This window comes from Podarcis pityusensis, assembly GCF_964106645.2.
Source record: "Podarcis pityusensis genome assembly, chromosome: 1".
Lineage (NCBI taxonomy): Eukaryota > Metazoa > Chordata > Lepidosauria > Squamata > Lacertidae > Podarcis > Podarcis pityusensis.
In genome coordinates, this window is record NC_138028.1 from 99,789,835 (window position 1) to 99,817,284 (window position 27,450).

Below are 27,450 nucleotides of genomic sequence, written 5' to 3' on the forward strand. Positions count from 1 at the left end.
GGATGCCTTTTTTCTATAGTAATGTCTTTATAACTTCTGTATCATTTTATTTACAAAAAAATAATATGCTTGAAGCATGCATGAAAATATTAGATAATTTTCATGATAATTTTCATCATTAGGATATGGTTACAGGACCATAGGGACGCGGGTGGCGCTGTGGGTAAAATCTCAGCGCCTAGGGCTTGCCGATTGCATGGTCGGCGGTTCGAATCCCCGCGGCGGGGTGAGCTCCCGTCTTTCGGTCCCAGCTCCTGCCCACCTAGATAAATAGGTACCGCTTTATAGCGGGAAGGTAAACGGCATTTCCGTGTGCTGCGCTGGTGCTGGCTCGCCAGGGCAGCTTCGTCACGCTGGCCACGTGACCCGGAAGTGTCTCCGGACAGCGCTGGCCCCCGGCCTCTTAAGTGAGATGGGCGCACAACCCTAGAGTCGGACACGACTGGCCCGTATGGGCAGGGGTACCTTTACCTTTACCTAAAGGAAATTTCTGGATATTATTAAGGCTGCAACCTTATGCATACCTAATTGATACTAGACTTAGTAGAATTATTGTTGCGTAAACACACATAGCATTGGGCTGAATGTTGTGTGATATAACCATAGCCTATGCAATTGGCTTGAGCTCCATTTTTCATGGCCAGATAAGCTCATAATTAAAGCCCTATAAAAGCCCAGTGAATGGGTCTGTCCAGTCTGTTTGTCTCATGCTGTATATTGTAAAAAGAAAAAGAAAAAAAGTGATTGCCAACTCTATAACAGCCTATGAACGTTTTGGTGCAATACATGCAAAATGATATCCAGTTGCAGAAACCACATTACAAATGAGTGTAAATGATTTCATATAAATACATGCATCCTTGCATATGAATATGATTATTAATAATAATGTCACTGATGTTTAAGAAAGTTTAAAGGTCTTTGATTCATTACTCATTAATTATGGGTCGGAGTCAGTCTTGACTTGTGGACATAAAGGCTTGTTCTGTCCATGGAAACCTTCTGATCTATGAAGAGGAGTGGCAGGGGGAGGTTAATTTTTCCAATTTCCCTCTCACTTTGCTGCCAGCAGTGCCGCCACACCCCCCCACACTGTTCTGGAGGGTCCCCAACCCTCGGGAAGAGTGTGGGAGAGAATTGGCAAAATTCACCTTCCTCCACTACTTAACTGGAGCATACTCTGAGTGGAATGCCACTTGGAATATTCTAACCAGCAGGGAGCAAAGTCTGGATCCAGTCCAGCAGATGAAATTTAGAGAACGTTGGGAACATTCATGTCCAACTACCTACTAATTTTAATGCCTTTTAAGTTTACCACTAACTTTATTTCAGTTCTGTGCCTTGTGCTCATAAACTTGTTCCACTGCCCTAAAACCTGTTACACAATCCAGTGCACAATCAGGTACAGAGAACGCATCTAATTGGGCATGTCATTTTGCTTATTAAGACACTAAATATTGTGTAATGTTACTGTCACATTATTTTGAGCAGCTGATAATACTCAGATAAACCATTTGTCTGATGTAGGGTATTAATATAAAGTGGCTAGTTGATCCTAATTTTAATGAAAAATTTATTACAATTTATTTCCCAGAGAAATAGTTTGTCATAAATTTGTGCACTTTTTCCTCCTGTCAGTTTCTTTTAGTGTGATAAAAAGTTTTCAGTTAGTTATGCTCGCTTACTATCTTGCCTGAAGTTTCTCTTTGAATTAGTAGCTAAAAGGTGCAAACACTGATTTCTGTGAAAACAGATGTCAAAGCATCACCTTCGACACTACTGTCTAAATATGACTGAATATTTGAAATTATTTCTTAGCTGGACCTGGCTGCACCATAATGGGGTAGAGCTATTCAATTTGAAGTTTTCAAGATGGCGCTGACGACAACATAGTGTCCAGTTCCTTTTGAGGATTATAACTCTTCTTCAGAGGTGGCTACCACATCATCTGTGGAAGACAGTTTTGGACAATTTCTCTTTGAAAGACCTAAAGAAGTATTATAATACTCAAAGTTCATTAGGTAATAAATTTGCTTATGCTCATCTTGGATGTCTCTTTTTCATTTGGTTACTTACTGCTTTGGCTGCCTTTCCTTCTTTTCTTTGTTTTACTGTAATGGGTGCCTTGTCTGTTTTAATTTTTCTGAAGGAGCAAACAATCCGTATGCTGCGCTGAGGCTACACAGCAAAACATGACTTATCTATGAATAAGTTTCTTTCTTATCATTGCTTTATTTCCAGGGCCAAAGTAGATGTGACATGAACTGTGTCAATACAATTAATGTGCATGTATCTAAATAGCAGGATTGTGAGGGTGGGTGGGGAGCAGAATTTAAATTCTTTATCTGCCTGCCACAAAATCACCTCTTTGAAGCTGCTACTTGTGTTTCTAAGGAAGCTCCCATTTGCAGCTGTATATCTATCCCCACAGGCACCCCAGGCTTCCCTGCAGCTGTTATTCACATAATAACTGTGCACATTAATTGCATTTTCATTTTTAACATCAGGTCTAGATTCATTTATACTGTTTCATATCATATTGTATGGCTATTTTTAAATACACCATTCATTTAAATACTTGTTTGCATATTAGTGCTACCTTTATCAGTTGTAAACTCATACAGATCATTTCTAACTCTTGAGTAAGGGGCTATGGTAGAATGAGCATGGAAAATGAATGGCAGTTTCTCACCCCTGCTGTTAAAGGTCCTTTCAGGTCAGAGTTTAAGTAGATTGGCGGTGCTGTGTGGGGAAGCTTGAAGACTGTGGACCCTCCCCCTATATACCTGGCCTGCATTTAAATACAGCAATTTTTTGCATTTAGTTCTTATTTTTAAAATATTGCATTTTCCTTCTACACTTTGAAATAGTATTGAACAAGCAATGAGTAAAATTACATACTTGAACTTTATCTTTTTCCAAAGATACTTTTTTTAATGCATACAAGTTTAAAAAATACTTTCATTAGTACAGGAAGCATTTCTGTTCTAGAGTAATCTTCATTTTTTCAAATGGCTCTAGGGGCTAGCCCTAATTTATTGTATACACATGTGATTAATTGACTAGGACACACTTGGCTATTTCTAAAAACTATTCATAATCCAGCTACTCCTCTGTCATAGGGCAACTGTATACATCATAGTATTGAAATAATTCTTCAAGGTCTTGTACAGATGATGGTAATTTGGAACAACAGGAGTGTTTCCTTTTAAGTGCTGGGGAGATTCTTTGAAAGCTTAGCAAAACTACTTTGCTAGTGTTAGATGTGCAACTGGGGGGGGGGGGGTGTTCATTTGGCACGTAACAAAGAGATTGGCCAGAATTTTTATGTGCCTCAAAATACTTCACATGTACAAGATGAAAGAAGCCTCTCCCAGTGCCATTAAGGTCACCCCATGTTTTAAAAGGATATCACAGATTTGGAAAAGGTACAGGAAAGTAAAGCGAAAACCATTAAGGGTTATTGCACATTCCATACAAAGAATCACTTCAGTATATAGGTCTTTTTAGTCTAGAAAAAAAACAACAATTAAGGATTGATAAAATGCATTTAGAGATAGAAATCCCTTTTGCATAATGCCAGAACATTTGATTGGGATTCTTTTTTTAAAAACAACATTCATTGACACTGAGATGTGCAGATGGCGGCTATCTCTGATGAATTTCAAAAGAATAAGATCTGTTTTCCATGAATGGATCAAATACTGGTTGCCAGCATTAAATAAATGGAACCTCTATGTCTCTGAGGAGCAGATTTTGACACCTTCATTCCATACGTGATTTTTCTAGATACACTGCTAGAAACAGAACGCTGGGCCAGATAACTCTGACCCATCCAGGCAGTGATAATCATTAAAATAATTTAAATCCCTATAAAGTTCCAGGCGGTTCTTAAGTTTTTACACTCTTTGCTCACTATCTTGCTATCGCTCCAGCATCACCATTGAATAATGAACAATTTGGGAATGGTACAATGGTCATTATGTAAAATAAGTCATTGAGCAGTCTCAGGCATGAGATATTTTGTAGCAGCGGGAAAGAGAGTGTTTTCCCATCACAGGTCTTCAAAATTAATTAGGTAAAAGCATATGGTTAGTGCAGATTTCAAATACCTGGCGGGGATAAGAAAGTATTACGGTTTTTCAGTTGAAAATAATCAATATATATTAGGAACAACTCACAATTGTTACAGTGTATAATACTGAGCTGGTTTCACACATGAATGTTTGCATTTGTGACTTATAAATTAAGCATTCTGGAAATAATGGGTTGGATTCAAATGAGTCTTTCCATTTCAGAAGAGGCCCTGATCAGTAAGAGTGGTGGAGGCTGGTCCACAGCCCTCCCACTGAAAATGTCACGTAATTAAAAATCCCTTCTCAAAATCTTGAAGCCACACATTCTGTTCTTATTATTTCTACCTTGCTCTTCTATAAGTTTGTCAGTGGACTTTTGAAATGAAACGTTAGGCACTGTTCCTATCTGGCTATGACTCCACATACTTCCTCAAATCTGGAAGATATTCTCCTAAACCTCAGACATAACATAGGTTAATTATGATTAGTATGGTGTAATGAGCTTTTGCACACGAGCAGAGATTATTACTTCACATTTTCAGGACTGATCCATGCATTGCAAATATGTTCTGATTTGTTCTAATGGCTCAAATGAAACTGTCCGTCCCCCCTGACGGTTGGAATACTTTTGGGGTTTTTTGTTTTAATTTAGAGAAGTATATTTTGGATTATAAATAGTTAATTTGATTTTGGGGAGAGGAAACCTGTGTAAGCAAGTTTTCCCGGCATTTTAAAAGTTTTTATGTGTTTTGTTTTCTGGCAGTGGATGTATAGGTGTAAACAATACATAAATTCACAAACTTAGTCATGTGATACGGCTTAATTTCTAAGAGGTGCGGAGTCAATCTTGTCTGAAAATGCTACTTAGACCCTCTTACATGGAAACGCTTTCCCTGTCCAAAGATGTGCAGAGAAAAAAGAGACAGTGTCAGTCTGTACACATATAATGGCAAGCTTCTTAAATAAGTGCTGTCAAAATCCTATTGTGATGAAAGAGCAGGTTAAAAAATTCAGCCCTACCAAGTCAAAAAGCTACCAACCACTACTGAATAAAGGGAGGCATTTTCACCAATTTTATTTTTCCCCACCTCCAGAGAGCTTTGGAACACTCTGAAATAGTGTGGGAAGTACTTAGGAGGGCTGTAGGGGAGAAGAGAAATTTGCAAAAATTGACCCCTTCCTTGCATATTAGCTGGAACCTTAACTGGATCAGAGCTTCTTTTTGCAAATGGAAGAATACCTTTGGATCCTACCCAATGACAATATTTTGCTATTATTTAAAACATAATTATTTGAATTAGGAAACAAATATTTGATTTTACCTTTTCTGGATTTAATGTAAAATCTGAAAGACCTCTTTCGTTGTGATTATGGCCCACCTCATACATATTATACGATGGATTTCCAATCTCTACATTGATTCCTCCATTTATAATTGGTTGTCGTCGGATTGTTTTTGCCCTAAAATATATCACAAGGGAAAGAGTGAACAAATTAATCTCTGTATTGGGTTGTGTGTGTGTGTGTGTGTGTGTGTGTATAAAAAATCTGTGAAAAGAAGGAAGTGATTTTCAGGGTGGGGGGGAGATTGCCTTGCCAGATTAATTTTCAATGTTTCCAAGGGGAGTGGGAAGCTTTTCCTCTGCAAACACACCCCTTCTGCAACTATCCCTCTCCTTGGAAAACATTATTAAGTCCTACGACTTTCAGTACCTCTTATATGTTGCCCCGTTACCTCTAGATACCCCACAGCTTCCCAGTCTCTCTGTCTGCCAATTGCTCTATTTGTTTTTGGGAGGGGAGTTTTTGTTTTGTTTTTACTATTGATGTTGTGTTCTCATTTTGAATTTTTTTGTGTGAATCGCCCTGTGATCTTCGGATGAAGGGCAGAATACAACAGCTACTACTACTGCTGCTCCACTATGTTGTCTAATTACAATATCAAGGTCAGCAAGTCTAAGCCAGAATCAGTTCTCTTTCCTCCCAAGTCTTCCTTTCTTTAGCCTATGTCCAGTCTCCTTGGTAAATAGGTTTCACGTCTCTTCTTTGTACGCTATATCCAGCTATTTGCCAAGTTTAAAGCCCTTCTTGCATACCTAAGTGCACCACTACCGAAAAGGCCCTCTGCCACATTCAGATGGTATGACAATTATCTGAACCCAGCAGAGGGCCTTTCAGTGGTGGTGCCCACTCTGTAGAATGCCCTCCCATCAGATGTTAAGGAGTTGAGTAATTATATAACATTTAGGAAACATCTAAAGGCAGCCCTGTATAGGGAAGCTTTTTAAGGTTTAATGTTTTACTGTGTTTTTTCATATGCTGGAAGCTGCCCAGAGTGGCTGGGGCAATATAAATAATTTGTACCCCACCCATCTGGCTGGGTACAAATAAATTGTTGCTGTTGCTGTTGTTGTTAGTAGTAGCAGCAGTAGCAGCAGCAGTAGATTCCCCACTTCACTAGCTGTCCCTTTGTGTACCCAGCCTAAATATATTGTCCTTACCTATCGTATCTGTTGGTCTTGATTTGTTGATGCCCATGCTGTCCGCTCCACTAGCTCTCTCTTACTGCCTTAAACAGTCACGCCCATTCTCCCTTCTTTTTGCTTTGTTTTACTTTTGCCATGAACATGTAGCTGGTGTCATTTTGTTCCTTTCCTTCAAGGCTCCTCTGAAAATGTGCCTTTTCTATGTGGCCTTTGATTCATCTTCTTAATCCTAGTTCCCAACTATGATCAAGCTTTAAGTAAGTGTATCACATTTGCTCAAATTCATCAAGCCCTACCATTGACTCTCCCACCTCTGTTCCTGTTATATTCCCCATTGGTATTTCATATTGCAAATTCTTTGGAGTATCTGCACACAGTGCCATGCAGAGATAGGACTGGACTGAAATTACACAACCATGATCACCATTCAAGGTTGGTTGTCCTTAGAACTTATCCAGTAAATTGCTTCTTTTTCCTTCGACAGAAATTTCTTACCTTCGCTTTCTTTTACAAAGTAGCAAACCTATTACCAAAGTAGTAATCAAGGTCACCAAGAGGACGAGTGGAACAATGATTGCAATGCTTCCTGCAACAAATAACAGAAACAGGTTTGACTACTGATAATTTAACACTTGGCAAGGAAACTTTGATAATACCTCAGTAAGCAGAGTGACATGCAGCTTTGATTGTAATGTAGATCATGTTTTAACAAATAGATAAGGTAAGGTAGGGATGGAATACTGGAAGCTGTTAAATCTTTTTGTGTCACCTGAAACCTGAGTTGTAGTTTCTTTCCTCCCAAAAAGCTGTGAGCCAAGAATAAACCTTGGTTACAGCTCGTGGGTTTGTTTGGAGAGAAACAAACCATCAGCTCTGGTTTTGACATGATACTAAGCAGGAGCATATCTTAGCTCCCAGCAGTGTGGAAGCAGCCTGAACAGGGAAAAGCATTTACAGTAGCACACATTATGTTCACCTTTTAAACTATAGTTCAGTTTAACTGCATTTCAAACTAACGTCTGAACCAGGTCACTGACTGACCTAGAGTTGTTCATTATATTCCAGTGTTCTGATTCTAAAATATTCTACTGAGAAGTATCTTTGGGTTCTCTACATGACAAGATGAAAAGTTTAAATTCCTTCTACTATTAAGTTCCAGCAGTTGGCCTGCCTTTCTCAAAGTCCTTTCTCAAAGCTGACATTTTACTTAAGTCATTCGTTGAACTATTTAATTTCTCTTTATTAGCCATTTCACTGCCACCTGACAGTCATACTCCAGTCCCTCTTTGTGTATCAATCTGTCACCAGTCTCCTAGATAGCTCAGTTGGTTAGAGTGTGGTGCTGATGATGCCAAGGTTGCAGGTTTGATCACCACGTGAGGCAGCTGCATATTCCTGCATTGCAAGAGGCTGGACTAGATGATCCTCATGGTCTCTTCCAACTCTACAATTCTTTTATTCTATCCCAGTTTCAGTTTGTTAAAGTAGATTTCAAGCCTTCTGGATAGTGATCATGACACCATACCATATGGTTAAAGTTTGTAACCAAATACTACTCTGCCAAGCACAGGACATGCCAAACATGTTTATTTGCTGAAACATTACATTTGACTTCTCAAATGTAATGATCTAGGGACCATACTTAACTTTTTCTTAACTACTTATTAACCACCGACTTGTCTAAATAGGTATCTAACCCAGTTAGAGAGTATACGTATGCAAAGACATGTTTCTGCATATGTATATCTTACTTGATAAGCACAAACAGGTCCTGCCCGGTTATCCTCTTGGACACAATAGCCCAGATTGTGTGCAAGAAACACTTAATTCTTTTTAAAAGTGAATTTTCTTAGTTACATAACTAACTTTGATTTGGTGCACTTTCTTTTCTGTCAAGTGCTTTTTCAAAACCTAGTTTTCCATTAATTTCGATTTATTCTGCAATTCTCCTACCTGAAACCAAACTTTATCCATCACTTGTAAACTTTCCTCCTATTGTCTTCTTATGGCCCAAACTAGATGTCATGCTTCTTAGTTCACAAATTACCTGTCACTGTGGGGACCTTGATTGGGATTCAGGCATGGAGGGGTAGCAGAGCTTTAACCTTTACCCTTATTTGATCCTGATTGAGATCATTACCCCTTCCCTAATACTGCAAATGACATGGCAAGGGAGAAGAATCTTCCATTTGATTAAATGGTCCAATGTAAATTGCAGATGCAGGGCCCCCTATCCATATCAGGACTGCGTCGATGTAAAGAATTAACCTCCCCCTTTCCAGTGTCCCGTTCCAAATTGTGAGCTTCCATGCTGTCAGTTTGTGAAAGAAAATGTTTGCAAAGGCAAACTACATAATAAACATTTCACATAGTTAGTCTCTAACAGTTGCCCCATACTTTTCATATCAGAGCGACCCACATGTCCACAGGAATGGTCAATTATCATCATCGTTTTATTTGTATGCTGCCTTTCCAAAGTTAAAACCATGCCCAAGGCAGCTTACATTATGAAAAGATTTACATTACAAACATAACAAAAGTAGTCATAAACAATAAAGAAAATATCAAAAAATACACAACTGAATTGAACAATTTCCACTTAAATCATAAGATCTAAAAAATAAAGATACAATAAATTAATGTCAATAACAGTAGCAAAATGCCCATTCCAATAACTTCCACTGCTATCAAAAAATGCTTTGTTCCTTAAATAACGGCTTAAATTATATTAACATTGTTATTCAAAAAAACTTACTTGTACTGATATTGTCAGATTTGCTGCTTTTAGGAGCTGGCCTCTCACACTGTGTACCAGACCAGTTGGTGGAGCATCTAAAACAACCCAATTAAGATAATAAAATCAATTCACACCTACAAATTATACAAAAATATATTAAATAGACATAGCCCACATTAATGACCAAAAAATCATGTTCTAGAGTAAACACAATTTGTCTCCAGTAAGGTGTAATGATGCTACCATTTTCATTTCTTCAATATTTATCAAAATATATAATAAAATTTATAAAATATTTAAGTGGTTATACAAGAATGCCAGTTTGTACTGTTAACATTGGGTATCAAAACCTGCAATGAAAGTCACAGATAATAACTAAATATAAAGTCTCTTGTTAGTAGAGACTGATGACATTAAACATTCACAAACCGGGAAGTCTCATTTTTACTTACAAAACTGCTTTCATTTTATTATTCTCTCCTGTGTCTTTTGCAAAATGTCTTAACCTAAAATATATTGACTTTAGACTAATAGAAGCACCAAAATAGGAATCCTAGACATATAAGTAGCAATTATTTCTGTTCCTGAGCAATAATTGTGCTTTTTATGAACAGGCCACAAGTAGAAATGAAAAGCTATTAAAAATGGAATATTCTGAAATGAGTTGCTTGTTATCCATTAAGCTTGGGTGATACCTGGGCTGCATTATTTTAATTGGCTGATTTTCATGGGTAGTTAACCTGGTGCCCCCTCCAGCTGTTTTTGGGCTACAGCTCTCAACCTTTGGACATAATGGCAGGGGTTGCTGAGCTTTGGAGTCCAACAACATCTGGAAAACACCATGTTTGATACTCCTGCATTAATTGATTGCGGGTGGGGGTGGAATGGTTTCCAGAGAAGCAATGTCAAATGAGATCACTCTGTTAAAACTAATTCTACCTCAGAGATGTCTGTCAATGGGGGGGAAGCATCTAGGAAGATGCCTGAAGGAGACTGAAATAGAGTATACCTGGTTTCCGATAATGTAGGCACAAAAAAATTGTCTGCTTTATATCATGCCAGATATAAATTTTATGAGACAGTGCTGAGGAGCAAACTAGTTAACTATTCTTGTCAACTGATTGAAAGGAGTAAAAAAGAAGGCAATCCTGTAACAAAGCCTTAAACTTTTCTACATCTCATGGATCGAAGACAGGTATTCTATCTGCCAGTAGTTGAGCCCCCTTTTCATCATAAAGGCAAGAGTAAAACAGGACATTTTAATGTTCATCTTCTTAAGATGAGAAAAATTGATTGGCATGGTGTATGGTGTAGACATAGCCACCATAATATTTTATTAGATGAAATATATATTGGTGGTATTTATTGTTATTAATTTGTTAATTTTGCTTATCCAAGGAAAAGTATACTTCTAGCTTTTGTTCTAGTAAAATCTGTCCGCAGACTGATTACGCACACACACACACACATATACACATACACACACATTTCCTCAGACAAGGAGGTTCATTAACGCTGAAATAGAATTTGTAGCGATGTAATGTTCAAGTCAATTAGCCTGCTCTTTGCACACTGTGAACCACACACACTTGATCAATTCAGCATAAAAAAGTATTAAAAGCAACTCTATTTTCATACTTGTATAAAAGTTACCTTTAAGTCAAGAAGAAATCATCAAAGTTAAATTTAAGCTAATAGTACAAGTGTTTGCTATCATCTGTCTTAATGTTTGCTGCCATCTGTCCTGTATATGTTTGCACTGTTGTATCTCCATCCCAAACATGTTAACTATTGGAAAAACTTGTCTTCGTATCACATCTGCTTCTATCCTATATAGAGAAATGCAATTCATCTATGGTTTCTAAGTATCTTGCTAATAGCAGCAGAATGTTGGAAGAGAGACTGGGTGGAATAGAATGTGTATGCAGGCTCCGGCCTTGCCTGCAGTTGCCATGCAACCCCAGGAAGGTTCTGCATGACCGAAAGGATGTGGCAATCTGTTATATGGCTGCGCTGAATGTGTATGCGTGCACACACACACACACATGCATCTGGGGAGAGGGGGAGCACCACTATTCAATTTTTCAGGTCTATATAGCAGCCCTAACTTACCTGCAAATGGGATCCTCTTTAACGAGGGTCCTGGTTGCGCACGGGCCCCTGAGAGGACCCCCACCAGGTTGAAGGCGCTGAGCATGGCCCAGACCTTGTCTGTATGGCCCCACAATCACACCAGGCTGTTTGAGCCAATCAGTGCAGTTGGCGTGATTGGTGGAGGCCTATAAAAGCGGCAGCGCGATGTGACTGAGGCACTTGCTTCATGTTGCCGAACACCTGCCCTCCCGTTCCTATTTGTAGGTGTTGCTGCTTTGGCCTCGCTTCGGGTGTTGGTTGGTCACCTGTTTTGGAACAGGGGCCAGGTAGGAATTTTTCCATTTGGCAAATTGGCAGTGTCCACTTGGTTTTCGCCTACCCCCTTAGCAATTGTCACAACTGTGTAAGGTTTGGCGGTTAGGCATTGGCTTAATGAAGTGTATGGGAGGGGAGGTGTGGCCATCACCTGCCCCTCCATGAATAAGGGTAAAGGAATCTGGGGGTCCTGGATCTTGTCCGTGTTAGGATATTTCCGTTCCACTTTAAAAGGGAGCAGGCTTTGTGAGTCACAGGGTCTGCATATTTCCTGTTCACAGGATGTTTCTGTTGTGTCTTTGCTTTCGTTTCTCTCTCTGTGTCATGTTTTCTTTGTTCTGATCAACACTGAATAAACTTGTAAATAATGCTCTCCTGCGTGCATCTTTCGCTGTGCAATATCTACTGATAGAGCGTGCATCGGCTCTGGAATGTGGCAGGCTATTTCTGGAGCTCGTGTCGCTAATTGCTGATACTGTATCTACGGGAGATCGATGGACATCCGGAGGCGGCTTGGGGGCCATGATGGACTTTGTCTCCCTGGCAGTATTCCAACAGTCTGAAGTCCACTTGAGTGGCTAGGGCCATGCCAGGACCACAGGAACCCGGGGTGAGCTTCGTTGGTCTTCATCAATGTTGCTCCCTTGTTTGGCGTTTTTATCCTTTCAGACTCTCTGCTGGGAGGGCAGGAGTCAGTGATAGTTTGTCAGTGCCTAAGGCAATATTGCTCACTTTGCTGTAACCAATATAGTTGTGGCTGAAATTTTGCTCATTAACTTAACAACTGACACTGACTACGTGTCAGTGTGAAGTTATTTACTTGCAGAAGGGCTTGGGGGCCTCGGGGCGCAATAGACCATCAGACAGAAACTATGGTTTTTGGAAGCATACTTTGGTATAAGAGAGTTGAGAAGATAAAAAGTTAAATATAGTAAAAGTTTGGATACATTCCAGGGAAGGAATATGAATGTGTTTATATGCAGTGAGTATCTGGCCCTATTTCTGAAAATACAAATTTTTAAAATTCTTTACATATTTGTAGCTTATATGGGACAGTTTACATGTTACTTATGCTTGATGGCAACAGATTCATTGCTATGGAGCAACACACATAAATAACTTGCTACTTTCTTTAAATTGTGCTGGCTATAAGTCATAATACCACAACTAATTTAGCACTGATGTATGTGATACAGTGCTTCCTGATTTTAAGTTCTAAACTTATTTCTGTAATATTTGTACACTTAACTGAAAATCTACAGTTATATTGCTTGCTTTAAAAATCCGTAAAGTACAGTGCAGCAAATATCACTATGGTTTACAATAACATTTAGATTTCACAGGTGATTAATAAAACACCATTTGTAATAGCATACTACATGTGCTGAGTCCAGAGTAGCTATTTATTATTAAAATTAGCAGACTATGTTCCTGGTACTAGCAATACTCATTTCAACACCTTTGAATGGTGTAGACTGCAAATACTCAAAAACAGGGGGAATGACATATTGTCGAATGGCGGCAGTAGAAGAAATATGTCCATCTATCTGTGGATGTGCTGTAAATCACAGAACCTTATTTTGGAGAAAAATCTTTCATATGTCAAATCTTAGTACCTTAACTTTGAAACAGTGAAATCGGGTGGCTGGTTATAAATTATTATTGCATTATTATTATAAATGGTGAACACATTGGGCACAAATCTAGCTGAGGCTAACATTTCTATCTCCTATTAATTACCATAGGATCTCTACACATATCATAACTATTCTTGAAAGTGCTTAATGGTAGCTGGATTGGTTGCGAGTTTGGTTCTGGGGCCAATACAAGGTGCTCATATTAGTGTTTAAAGCCCTAAACAAATTAGGCCCAAAATATCTGAAATACCAGATCGTTCCCTGCAGACGCTCTTGTGGGTTAAGATCAATAGAGGGGCCCTACTCTGTATTATTATTATTATTATTATTATTATTATTTCTTCAACTTAATCCCTGCCTGAAGGAGTCCATCTACAACAAAACCAATTTTAAGCCCACTGCCCTCAGTAGTGTTTGTTTTTTGAAGGGTGCAGGGGTTTGCGTGGCCAGGTGAAGACAACATCTGTGGCAGTTGTGGCATTCCCTCCCTATGGAGGTACATCTGGCACCTTCGTTATATAAGGAGGAAGTCATCTGCTCTTTCCTTAAGCACAATCATTTATGCTTGCTAGACAGTAAAGTCCCCTTTTTGTCCTCCTGCATGCTGTTCTGGGGGTTCTCTTGACCCTCCAGAATGGATGTGGGGTACTGTGGGGGAACACAAGGAGAACTCCTGTTGTACTAGTGGGATCTCTTACACTGGCTTCTCCTAGTGTGAAGGAGTGGTTGGGCCAAAGATACCTTTGTATGCTGAAGACACATCTCTCTACTCTGGCCTTTGACTCTTCAGACATATATTTTAGTACCCACCATATTCCTCTGTCTATAATTATTTTTGAACTATTATTTTTTTAAAAAAATATTGAATTATAAATTGCTGTAACCAACCCTGTAATGGTGAAGTATGGATAAGATTAATAATTAATTGTGCTTTCCTCTTCTCAAAATCTGCATTAGAGGGTGAAATGTTGAGAACTTTGTGCATAAAGTAAAGCCCTTGCTTTACTTTTTCATGAACAATAGTTTTCACACAGCAATCTACACTTGTCCTAAATCTTTCATTCCTCTTTCCCCTGACTTTTCCACTGTTAATGAAGACTTCATATATGTAATAAAATCTAAAATTCTCAAATAAAGTATATTAGAATTGTTGGTTGTGGTTTAGGCCACTTTCTGTAATCAGACGACTAGTTGCAACGAAGGGTTCCTTGTAATGGTACTATCCTTGCCTTGTATTCCCCTCACAATGTTACTTCCAACACTTTTCTGTAGGATCTCCCAATCCTCCAGAGCAGAGTTTTAGAGGGTACAGGGGGTGGTAAGAAGAAGAGGAAATTTGCAAAAAACTCGCCTGCAACAATAAAGTGCAGATCTGACTACTGTAAAGATTCCTTTTTTTCAAAACAAAAGAAGCTTCCTCTGCAAGCAAACTTTTTGAATCCAACCTGTTATTTACATACTGCAATCACATGATTAGAGCATTTTATCCTTAGATTAATTTTCTGAAATATATTCATAGATTCACTTGAGTCAGTGCTTACAGAAACAGAGTTTTGTGATTGGTGTTATCTGAAAAGATTCTGCAGAATTAATGCTGAAAAAAGGTGTGTGCCAATTCTAGACTAAAAATTGTACATTTTAAAGGGCCTGATTTTGAAGGAAAAAATCAAAATATTTTTGATAATATTATTTAATTTTAAAATGTTCTTATAAACTTGTTATGGTTCAGTATGCTGAAGAGTAGCCTTTTTCAAAAGAATCCATTGATTGTGAAACGGTTAAGAAAATGTTAATGATTGTTGTTGTATTATACAGTTCTGTCCTCACTTGACAGAGGTGTAGATGAATGCATATGGATGTTTCATATCATTCATAAAATTTCAATTGTTTGATGAGAACAATGGCTTTCTACAAGAGCCATATCCATTTTTAAGGGTAAACATTCAATCATTCAATCCACATTGTAGGCTGAAGCACTGACGGCATTTTGCCATTCTGCAGTGTACTTAAGTAAAGTGGCATTCATAAAAGGAGTGGTTTGAGTATATTTGTGATTCACTGATATCTGAGCAATCTACTGATTTAGTGTGTTCTCCTTCCTGGAGAGCATGTGTTGCGGTGGGGTCTGGCACGCCACCCCCTTGTTGCTGGGCGGGATCCTTTGGATAGCCATTAGCAAGGATTGGGTAGTTTCCTGTTACTAGGGAAATTTTGATGTTGCCAATTAAGGGGAAGGGCTAAAAGGTTTTAAATGAAGATACGCAGCACTGACTGTTCTCTTTGCTGCATGCATCGGAACACCCGCCCACCCTCCCTAGGTATTGGTCTTTGCATTGACCTTGCTATGCCTGTCATGTGGTCGTCTGCTTTTGGGGCAGGGGCCTGGTAGGAATTTTGTCCAGTTGGCTGATTGGCTGGTGCCATCTGGTTTTTGCCTACTGCGTAGCAAATCGTCACAATTTGTAAGGTTGCGGTTAGGCATTGGTTAAAAAATTGGTTGGTGGAGGGGTATGGATTGGTGGTGCCTGCCCCTCCAATGCTGCTGCTGCAAGGGAATTCCATTAAAGAAATCTAGGGGCTTGCCATCCTTTCGTCCAAATCCCTGGTTGGGGCTTGGGCCGCGCAAGCTCCTGGGAGCATGCGGGGGGAGGTGAGGGTCTAGTGCCCGGCTCCATGCTCTCCCCAATATTGTTTTCCCCGACTGGCTTTTGCTGGAATCCTGAAGTCAGTCCTGTCCCGATGGCGGTGACAGATAGCCGGAACCAATGCCTAAGCAACCACTCACCTTTATGTATTTTCATAAATTTGTGGCCAAAATTATGCCAAAAACCTTAAACAAAATTATGTGTGAATTGTGATGTATTTGTGGGTGGCTTGTGGGACCTCGACACGCAAAGTGGGGCAGTCCTGTACATATCCACTGAACAGCAGGTCCCAATGAGTTCAGTCTAAGATAATTAAGATAACACCTAAAATCTTTTTCTGTTTTTGATTACATTAGGTAACTAATGCATCTTGGTTGGTCTTCAACCTTTCTGCACATTTGAGTAGAGTAGATTTATATCTTCAGGATGATATGGCTTAGGAAAAATGAAATGAGCTGGTTAATGTAAAATGATGATGATGCTTCAGGAAGCAATTACAGTGTTTATAAGGGAGACAGAAAGAGTGGTCTGTTTTGGATCTGTGTGTCTTGGATTTATTTGGGCAGCCACGTATGTTTAGATGAACCATATTAGAGAACCTTTTTGTTGTTTTTAGATTCAAAGAGGAAGTATAACTCAATATTGCCAGTTTACATATCATTTTATAAAGAACAGATAATGAAAGACAACATTCTATGAGATTCAATAATAAACCTCTTAACTCATCTTAGGGCAGTGCCTTTATTAGGCCAAAATGTCGCAGAGTAGTGTGCAAGCTTATGAGTTTTCTATAAATCTTCATCAGGCTAGAGTAACAAAGCAAGAGGGTTGGGGGATGGGTAAGTGGCTGGTGATATAAAGTCATGGATCTCAGACTGTGGTTTGGTAAATCTTAAGACAGAATGTGAGAAGAGGCAGCAGATATTATTCTGTGATATTTCGGCTGGCCTAATAATGGTATAGCCTTAAGACGGATTTTTAAATTCAGCATTGCTACCTTTTTGTGTGACATGAAAAATATCAAATATAAGCAGTGGAATCCTAAACTGTGATCTTATATAAACTTTGCAGTTCTATTCTTTGACTGAATACTCCTTCCATTTTCTAGGAAAGGTGCCCAATTTGGTTTAGAGTTACTTTTAAAATTATCTTATTAAGACCTGCTGTGTTGGGGAGGGATCTATCTATCCATCTATGTGACCCCCAGCTTTTAGGAATATATTCCTTGCTTAATATCCCTTAAAACCTCCCAAACTCTGTCATGCTTATGCTTCGGGTCATGGCAAAATACTGGGAGCTACTGCAAATAAAATAGGGGTGAACAGCCTAGAGCTCAGGAACTGAAAGTAGCCCTCCATACCTTTCTGCCTAGCCACACCACTTCCTCAGGACATGCCCCTTACCCCAGTTCTACTCCACATCCTCCTTGAGTCTGTTTGGCTGTGTGGAATGCATCCTTGAATTGGAATAATGCTTCCTGCCTGGTAGGGCTGGGCGATATATCAATATATTGTCCAAAACCAGTTTGAAGTCCAAGTCATGATATTATTTGATCTAGCAGTATATCATGACTCATGATGTGTGTGCTATGCAAAAGTCACAATGTGGGGAAAACTATGAGATTTTGATTCCTGCAGCCCCTGTTAACTCTGCTTGCTCAGCTCTTCCCTGCCTCTTGCAGAAGGGAGAGAATCACAAGAGCAGGCACCAGCAAAAATTAGGATGTGGGGGAAACCGTTAAGCCTGCCAATGCCCCTACAAAGTTTCAGACATTGTGATATATCAGTATATCACAGTATTCAAAAACCAGATATCGCCCAGCCCTACTGCCTGGTTCATATATCTCTAGACAGAGTGTAGTGTTTGTGTAGCTGGAATGCAGCCTGCTGCTGAAAGGTAAGAGTTGCATTCATGGTTTCACCCTCCTTGACCCCATCCACCATTGGCATGTGGTCTCTGGAAAGTTTCCCTACAAGAGAATGTGGCCCACAGGTTGAAAAGGTTCCTGAAATAAAACAATAGTATCACTCTTGATAAAGTATTCTATTTAGTGGGCTTTAAAGAGTTAAGGACAGTCAACAACCACAAAGGTTACAATCCTATACACACTTGACTAGGAGTATGTCCCATTGTGGGCTTATTTTGAGTAGATATGTATAGGATTGCATTGTAAGTGCACGTGACATAAGCAAATACTTGCAAATAAAATAGCGAATGGGTACACAAAATCTGAGTACACAAAATACTCTGGCAGGAAAAACTCAAAGGAAAAGTAAGATTTATGCTGAGGGTTAGCACACCCTAGATGCCAAACATGTCTTAAATAATGTCTAGTTCACATCTTAAAAACAGAACCTTTTTCTTCCTAAACTTCTTCACTGATAGTCTGTACACAAAGGAGATCCATATATAAAGAAGGAAAGAGAAACTTGACATGCCATACTTCCAGCAAGCTGCTGGCAGAACGTTTGAACTGCGAAAAATTAAAATGGCCAGCTAGAGAACTGTTTATTTGTAGCAGCAGCTTTACATTGCATATGCTCTATTATAAGACTGCTAAGTGTATGGACTGGCACAAGCACATTGTGTGTAAGGTTCTCCATGCTCCTCAGGCAATCCAAATGGGAAGCAGCTTTCAAACATTAGGGGACCAAAGTGCCCCACCATAATTAAAAGGTTGCTTTCAGTGATATGGGGCAGCCCTAAATTATGCCCACAAAACACAGTGTATGTTTATGCTTATTTCTATCACTTGGTTTAAGCATACTTAATTAAGTGTGGGATTGCACCTAGTCTCAGTAGAAATGAGAGTTTCAAATTCAAGATAATTCATTTTCCTGTTGCACAAGACAAGCGTAGCTTCATATCTGAATTGTGATTAAAAGTTGGCAATAAATGAAGATAAATTGTACATAGTAAAGAGATAAGGCAGATCTTCTAATTTGTTGTTGTTTGGAGTAATTGCTTTAAAAATTATTTTCTATTACATTGATTAAGATGTTTATCACTTCCAACAGCTGACAAACTGTCTGCTTTCCTTGTTCAATTAATCTGTACATTGTAGAATTAAAGTGTAAGGTTTTAGAATATCACATGATGTATTTATGTGTAGTTTGGCATTTTTATAAACTTCAAGCTATTTAAATATGGACTTATTTATGAGCCTCCTGACATGTCACCTTATTGTCATTATGTAGATAAATAGTAGTATAATATCCTGTCCTAATAATATAGCAATAGTATATCTGACACTACTTGAATACACTCATTAGCAAGACTACACAAAAGCTACATTTTATTGCACAAATGAACCCTGAGATTAAGTATAAATTGTGAAATGTATATGGATGTGCATGATGTGAACCAATGAACTGTGGCCTGAAATGATGTCACAAAATGCGCAGCATTAAGTGGAAGGTTAAACCTACTTGCATCTCGGTTCATTAAACGCAGTTAAAGTGCAAATTCCCTCATTCTGACAGTAGTAATCACAAGGGTTCACTTTCTGGTCACAGCGCTGACTTTTAAATCCCACAGAGCATCTGCAGAATTTCAGTAAAATACAGCTAAATAAATAAATATTCTGCCTTTTTTTGCCGAACATATTTTAAATGCATAGATAGTAGATAGATAGATATACACATTTGATGCTAAAAACGTACAAGGAGAAAATATGCTCAGCATATCTATCTATGCACTAATTCAAGTGGGTACAAAGAGCAGTTATAACATATACTATGTAATTAAAGATGCCAATCACCCCTCTATCATTGCCAGTTAAAACTCTGAAAACTGTCAAAAACCAAAAAAAAAAAAAGACCTGGATCAGCAAAAAATTCATTACCACCACACTTGGTAAGAAAAGAAGATAAAATGGCACAAGGAATTGATTGGGTGTAAAAATGTTCTAATGATTGTCAGATACAGCAGCATACTCACAGACAGACGGGTATGTTTGTCTCTGGATCCAACTGACATATACCACCATTGTAGCAATAACCATCACATAATTGACAACTGGATGCAATCTTTCCATTTGTGCAGCTATAGGGGAAACATCATTACTGTTAGATACACTATTACTGTTGAATGCAGATTCTAGAAACCAAAGTCACTACCAACCCATGTTGTTTACATTGTCAGTTATTTGATTGTACAAGGTTGAAAAAAAGATAATGCATAGGAAGGTCAGAAGCCCTTGGATAATAAATAAATATCCAAAGATAAGCAAATTGTTCATATCTGGATGGTCCTGACAGTTCCATAGTAAAACACATGCCAATTATCCTAATTGTGTGATATGAAAACAGCAGACTGACTTACTCATGCCCAGGTCCTTATTCTGAGTTGAATGATTGAAGGATGTGAATTTATATCCAGGTAAGAATCAGAAGTCACTGATTAATATGTTACATTTTTAGCAGTGAAGTGAAAGGTAGTAATGATTTTCATCCCTCCCATTCACACAGACACACACACACAATTTCCTGGGATATTTGTTCTTTTTGCCTTCTGGCTTGTTTTGAATCTCTGTGCTGATCGGAACAATTGGTATATATGTGTATTTTAAAATCTCATATATATGGCACCAACTCAAGTTCAAGTACATTTGAACCACAGACTTGATACACAAGTAGTCAGTCATACTGTGTGCCACTATTTTGATACATGTTGATTAACTGTGCATGCACTGCACTGTTAAAATATTTTCCTTCTATTTAACTATTTATCATAATGTAGACTTACTTGCACATTATGTCATCGCTTTCCTTGTCCAGAATGCACTGCCCTCCATGGCATTTTATACATTTGTCTGTTTCACACTTTGGGCCTTCATATCGTAGAGGACAGACACATTCTACATTGCCATCATCAGCAATGGTGCAGGATTCAGAATTAACACAATAATGATGGCAAACATCTGCAACGAATGAACATTTTATATACTACAAGTAATAAAAATAGAATACCGTATATTGTTAAACACAGCATCTTAATAGATTGATTATACCAACAGCTTCTCTTGCAACACAAGGCAGTTCAATAAGTTAGCCAATGGTCTTTTTTCATTTATGACAAATAAGTCTTACCACTATTCCCTGAGTAAGCATTCAGTTTGGCTCACTGTGGTTGGCATGACCACAGAGTTCCATTGGAACTGCTTTTTCTATTACCTTTTTACCTGTTGGGCAGATGTGACAGGAATCACTAGGAAGACCAACTACCGTATTTTTCGCTCTATAAGACGCACCAGACCACAAGACGCAGCTAGTTTTTGGAGGAGGAAAACAAGAAAAAAGGTATTCTGAATCTCAGAAGCCAGAACAGCAAGAGGGATCGCTACGCAGTGAAAGCAGCAATCCCTCTTGCTGTTCTGGCTTCTGGGATAGCTGTGCAGCCTGCATTCGCTCCGTAAGACGCACACACATTTCCCCTTACTTTTTAGGAGGGAAAAAGTGAGTCTTATAGAGCAAAAAATACGGTATTTGATTTTCAGAAGATTGCTAAATGCACAAACCCTGTGTCTTCAATCTACAGATTTGGCTTTTCTTTGGACAAACATGGGTATCACTTAGGTGTCAAGTAAAATCTTCTTCCATTAAGCTCCCCACTTATATACCTCATCAAACCCCTCCTTAATGCAGGCCCATCCATAGAATTTGAAAACCCACTTAATATCTACCCATATTTTTCGCTGTGTTTGGCTAGTTGACACAGCTCCAACGATTTCCTCTACCTTCCACACTACTCTCAAGGATTGCCCTAACATTTTCCATTGCTACAGGATCAGCTATCAAGAGCTAGAATAGGGAAACTTTGCTTACATGGCAGTCGTCTTGGGTTTTAAAAACACAAGGCTATGCTCAAACCACTTTGCTTTCTCTTATAGACAAGGGCTTATTCTCTTCACTGTCTGTGAATGTGTTTATTATAATTGCTGTCCTGCATATATAATATATGGCAAATTTACATTAGTTACTGTGCATTTAGTTTGTATGGACTTTCTCTTATAATAAGTCATGCTTTTGTGTTAGTCTGTGAGAGTGTGTAAGTAAGGGGTGGCATAGGTACACATTTAGGACAATGTACAGTGGTTTCTACACACAAGCTGAGGGATTGTGACTGGCCCAAGGTCACCCAGTGAGCAGAAATTTGAACCCTCACCTCCCATCCTCACTGTATACCACACTGACACTCTCTCTCAAAATGTTGATTTAAAATTTTACTCCACTCCTATTTAAGGGCTAATACTACTGGCCTGCATTACAAGATTATTGTAAAATTACTCCAACAATGCATGAGGAACATACTAAGGCCATAATGGTGTTGTAAGTGTTGTTTATTATAATGAATAAGTGATAAGCCTATTTGGAGGTAATTGTTCTCTACTATAAGCCACAAAGTCTAGTATATATCTAGGCAACAACTGTTTACAATAAATAATTCTCAAATCCTTGGAAGCTTTAAATAAATAACACCCCTTCCTTCTCCTTACTTTTATTTGCTCATTAATGGATTTAGTTTATCTGAAATATGCTGTTATTTTAGACTATGTCAGCAGACATTCAAATCTGATAATCAACACACAGTGTAGCGAGTACCCTTAAATTTACATTTAAATGAATTCTTTTTAAAAAAATGATGTTTGCAGAAGCAGTCAACCAGAAACAATTTGTCTGGCTTTTGAGTAAGCCTAAAGTAAATATTTTTTTTCTTAATCTGTGTGTCTGTCTGCATTGATTTATGTACTATATTGTTTTCAAATACCCAACTGAAGTTATTTTAGGATCCATAGAGTTTATTCAATACCAATAAGAAAAGAATCACCATTATTGCTGGGGGGTTTTCATTAAAAGCTTTGTATTTATTTAATAGTCTGCCTACTATAAATGTGCTCAATGAAAATTCTATTTAAGATGCATGTGATTTTCTTTCTTTTGCTGTTTGACAGATCTTGTTGTACAAATGAAATACTTTAGTATAATATAATAATTCATTGTATCAGAACTGTTCCAAGGCTCTCTTCTGGCTCTTCCAATTTTACAGTATTTGTAAGAAAAATTTAAATACTTCATGGCTTTCAATCTTTTTATTAGTTTACAACTTTGTTTTTGCGCTTTTTATTAATGGTGCATGTTGTGATTTAAATATGGGCATAGCCAGGATTTTTGTTGCGGGGAGGCAGAACCTCAGATTTGTATGGATTTTGATTGATTTAGGTGGGCAGCTGTCCCCCCTAAATTATGGCTGTAACGAGTTACATGCCATGATGTGGATACAATTAAAAATATAAATAAGAGCCTCCTCTTTGAAGGTTATGAAAACAATGCAAGGCACAGAAAGCGCTTTCTCAGAGGGTGGCTCAAAAAACTCTGGAATGCTTTGTCCAGGGTGTATTCATTCCTGCTTATTTTAGAAAGCTTTGTAAAGCTGGTTTCAGCAGGCCTTTAGGGAGCTTTAAAATTGTACACAATAGCACTGGCTGCTATTTTGATTGTCTGATTAGGGTAGTTTTTATTACAACATAAATTTTCATTATATAGTTTTATTCTGGGTGTTGGCTGCCCTGAAGTGTCTAGAAGAAGCTGTCATTTTTTAAAATAAAAAAATGCAGTTGGTGTAGGTTGCTATTCATGTTTTAAACTTGCAAAGCTTTAGGTTTGCTGCCTTATATTGATAATACTTACAATATTGGCATCTGTCACCAGTATACTCAGGCTGACAATGGCAACGGGGCTGATTTCCAGCAGTGACAGTGCAGGTCCCCCCATTTTGGCAAAAATTATCACAAACTGTTTTGTTGCAGTTTGGACCTGTAAACCCCACTGTACAGCTGCATGTAGGCCTTCCTGGAAGACAGAAATTGAATTTGTAAAACTAAGTATGCATTTTTGACTGAAAAACATATAAGTGCAGTTAAGAAAAAAAAATGTATGTTACAGACCAATTATCATTCATGCCATGTGCAACTAAACATTTTATAATTACTACTCAAATAAAGGAAACTTAAATTTAATAACATTAACAGAAAGAATAACAGCAGATCCATAAGTGAAATGGAGGAACAATAAGTGATTTTGGCCCCTGTTTCTGTTACGCAAATATAAAATTCTACATTTTCTTCTTGAATTCATTTAACATTTAAGGGTTATGAAGTATGGTTGTGTGTGTGTGTGTGTGTGTGTGTTTGCTGAACAGAATGCACAGGGCCTCAATGAGGCACTTCTTGATTAGGGATCTAGTGTCTTAAATGACAGCCAATTCATTTTAAATGTGTGCTTCATTATTACAAAATAAGCAGCTGGAACTATGATACAATGTTGTAGTATCCCTACCCCCTAAGACAGCAGAGAAGGACCTAATGAGGCACACTGGGCAAACTACACTCACTAAATTACTCTGGTGGTATCACCAACCACAATACTGTAGAGGAGTCTGCCCCTTATGGCACTTCTAGCTTGGTGGACTCAATGCCCTATTTCACTTAGTGATTGTTTATATTCTTTCCTTTCTACCGAGTTTCCATTTATGCCCACTCTATCAATGATGTCATCCAAGACCAAGGTCTCCACTTCATCCATCTTGGTATAGAGGCTTCTAGCATTAGCATATACAGACTTATAAACAGTGTCTCCCTTCAAGGGATAAAAATGAGAGCTTTCTATAGAAATAAGTGGAGACTTGTGCTGCAGTTTGGATTGGGAATCAGTGTGTCCACCATTCCCTCACAAAAAGCGTTCTGCAAAATGTGAGGTTCCCCTGAGCCACCTCCTGCATCATGGGTGTTTCTGTTTTGGGCACACAGGTGTGATAACTGGTAACAAAATATAAGATTATAGCTTCAACATTCAATCCTATGCATGTGTACTTAGGAGTAAGTCTCATTCAGTTCAATGGTACTTACTCCCAGGTAACTCTGAGCTCCTACTTCTCCATGATCCCCTTTCCCTCTCAGCTCCTCATACCACAACTGACCCCATTTAATAGATCTCTGTCCTTTGAGGGATTTACATGTCCATGGGTTACCAAGGAGAGTAGGAGGCAGGACAGTCAGCTTCTGCCCTCCCCCTATTTGTTACAAATATGTGGATCTAATCCTACATGTTAATGAGTTCAATAAATTCATTTCTACTGTTGTATTTTGGACACTAATTCTTGAAAAAGTAAAGTACATTTTTCATAAACTTTTGCTATTGTTAGTATTGCAGCTTTAGGTTTTAATTATGTTTGTCAGAGCTACACTTTTAATTAACAGATGACATTTTCTCCGGTCAGTTATAATAGTTCAACACAACTGTCACAAATTTATACATTTTAATTAAAACTGCCCCAAACTCTACTTACATGTTGTCCACAGAGGAATTTACCAAAGGGCTTAACTGTAAGTAAACCACTAATGAATAAATCTAAGAGTTGCCGGTGAGATTTGTTTAACAAATTAACATTGGTGTCCAGATAATGAAGATCTATAATTTACAAGATTGTGTAGCACAATTTTAACCCCCAGCACACTATGAATATTAACCTGCAATTTGCTTAATTGTTTACTTGTTGTTATACCAAGTAATATGTCTGATCCACTGATCGACAGGTGCAGTATCATTTGTAGACCTCCCTGTTCTACCTGACATGAAATGGGAAAGGGCCCCTGAATTGCATTCCTGTCTCCAAAGGGGAGACCCTTTTAATTAAGCCTTGCTGCCGGTTTTGGGTGCTCTATACTCTATTCGCAACATTTTTTTCTTGGGGCACATTGGAAGAATCCATAGATATGGCAGCTATTCCTGTGCATGTATATTCTTTTATCGGGATTATTTATTCCTGTATAATGCATGTGCATTTGGACATTCAAAATTGTGTATTTCATCAACTACTGAAACTTTTTTAAAAAAACAATCTTTCACTGAAAAATGGTAGAAATACTCACCAAGGACAGAAGCTACACAGGTTCCTCCATTTTGGCAATAGTTGTTACAGTGGTTAGTTTCACATCTTTCCCCTGAATAACTTGGCCAACAGTAACATCTTTGATCACCCTTTTCATTAATAACACACCTTCCTCCATTTTCACAAGTCAGCTTACATGTATCATCTGTACTTAAAGCATAAACATGCAGATCAAATTCCTATAAATGTTAAGCCAGGCATTGAAAGGAAATGAATGCTAGAATGATATGAATCATGTGAGCTATAAGCATTTCAGAAATCTTGCAAAAATGTGCATATTTGCCTTTACAAATAATGTATGTCAGCTACTTTTCACCTTGGCAAAAATATGCATTGATGCAACAGGAATGATTTTGTACATTAGTGCCTCCTAACACATTTACATTTCCATATCCATAGCATGATATGGCTGTAGGAAATAATAATATTTCTTGCTCTGATCTATTATACGACGACTGAAATGAATGTGCAATCTCAGATTTTAGCAGAGAAGCACAAGTCAGAGTTAACACTTTTCAATTCTCCATGCATTTCATGCAATTTAGTAAGTTTTTTCTGAAGTTGTTAAAGTTTTTGAAATGTTAGTTTTTCAAAACTCATCCATTCGTTCAGGCATAGGCAAACTCAGCCCTCAGATGTTTTGTGACCAGTGGTCAGGGATGATGGGAGTTGTAGTCCCAAAACATCTGGAGGGCCGAGTTTGCCTATGCCTACATTAGTTCTTAGACCTTTATATACAAAACCATAGGAACTGAAATTCTGCAAGGTTCTCCTGTTGGCCATTTGCCAAAAAGGAGACAAATAAGTTAGCAGCTGTACATTCATAATCTTATTCACCTTTTCTTGAGTAAATTATAATACCCACCTAAAATGCTCAAATCACTGCATGTTCCATTAAACAATGACTTTCCCTCAGGACATACACAAGCGGCACCTGAAGGGTTGAGTAAACAGAGGAACTCGCAGGTAAACTCCAAACAAGGATTGAGTGCTGTTTGAAGAGGGAGGAAAATCAGAAATGCATAAATGGATTATTTCTGAAATAAAGAATAAACAAATATGCCAAGGCCTTAAATTAATTAAGAGTCACGCCCTGAACAAATCTCTATGAATCAACTTGTGCTTTATATAATTAGCAATGCATTTAATTCCAGAAATAGTATTTTTGTCAGTGAATATTTTCTAAAGCAATCTGCTGTTCTATTACTATTTTAATAAGTATTAATAACAGTCATCAAGTAATTCAGATTAATGTTCCTTTAAAATCCTGTGATGCAGAAACTCCGATACAGAAAAATGACAGGTTGGAGAATTTTCTACTTAGAAAACAATCCAGTCAAAAAATTTTTTAAGTGTATAACTTGGGTTTCGGCTGGCACCTTTGCGTCTCCCCTACTTGTGGGGAAACCCGGTTTCGGTGATCCGGAGCGACGTGGGGTGAGTGGCACATGACCGACAACACAATCATATACCTGTCTCTCCAGATTAAGTTCAATGGGACTTGCTTCTGAG

General features: G+C 38.3%; 1 protein-coding gene and 1 long non-coding RNA gene across 5 annotated transcripts in view; one reads left to right on the forward strand and one right to left on the reverse strand.

The window, feature by feature from the left end:
• LOC308479324 overlaps window positions 1–27,450 on the forward strand; it is a 207,150-nt gene that overhangs the window by 159,066 nt on the left and 20,634 nt on the right. The window lies entirely within an intron of this gene.
• The window catches only part of LRP1B (LDL receptor related protein 1B), a 776,343-nt gene that overhangs the window by 2,324 nt on the left and 746,569 nt on the right, over window positions 1–27,450 (reverse strand). For 2 of the 3 annotated variants that reach the window (XM_081004634.1, XM_081004633.1), the window contains 10 exons: window positions 26,804–26,929; window positions 25,919–26,083; window positions 23,679–23,840; window positions 20,737–20,911; window positions 19,930–20,034; window positions 19,419–19,532; window positions 9,318–9,394; window positions 7,058–7,148; window positions 5,399–5,537; window positions 2,693–2,791 (listed from right to left, as the gene is read on the reverse strand). In XM_081004634.1, the coding sequence (XP_080860760.1) occupies window positions 2,693–2,791; window positions 5,399–5,537; window positions 7,058–7,148; window positions 9,318–9,394; window positions 19,419–19,532; window positions 19,930–20,034; window positions 20,737–20,911; window positions 23,679–23,840; window positions 25,919–26,083; window positions 26,804–26,929 (1,253 nt within the window). The remainder of the gene's footprint in view (window positions 1–2,692; window positions 2,792–5,398; window positions 5,538–7,057; window positions 7,149–9,317; window positions 9,395–19,418; window positions 19,533–19,929; window positions 20,035–20,736; window positions 20,912–23,678; window positions 23,841–25,918; window positions 26,084–26,803; window positions 26,930–27,450) is intronic. The other variant, XM_081004635.1, reaches the window with a different exon arrangement.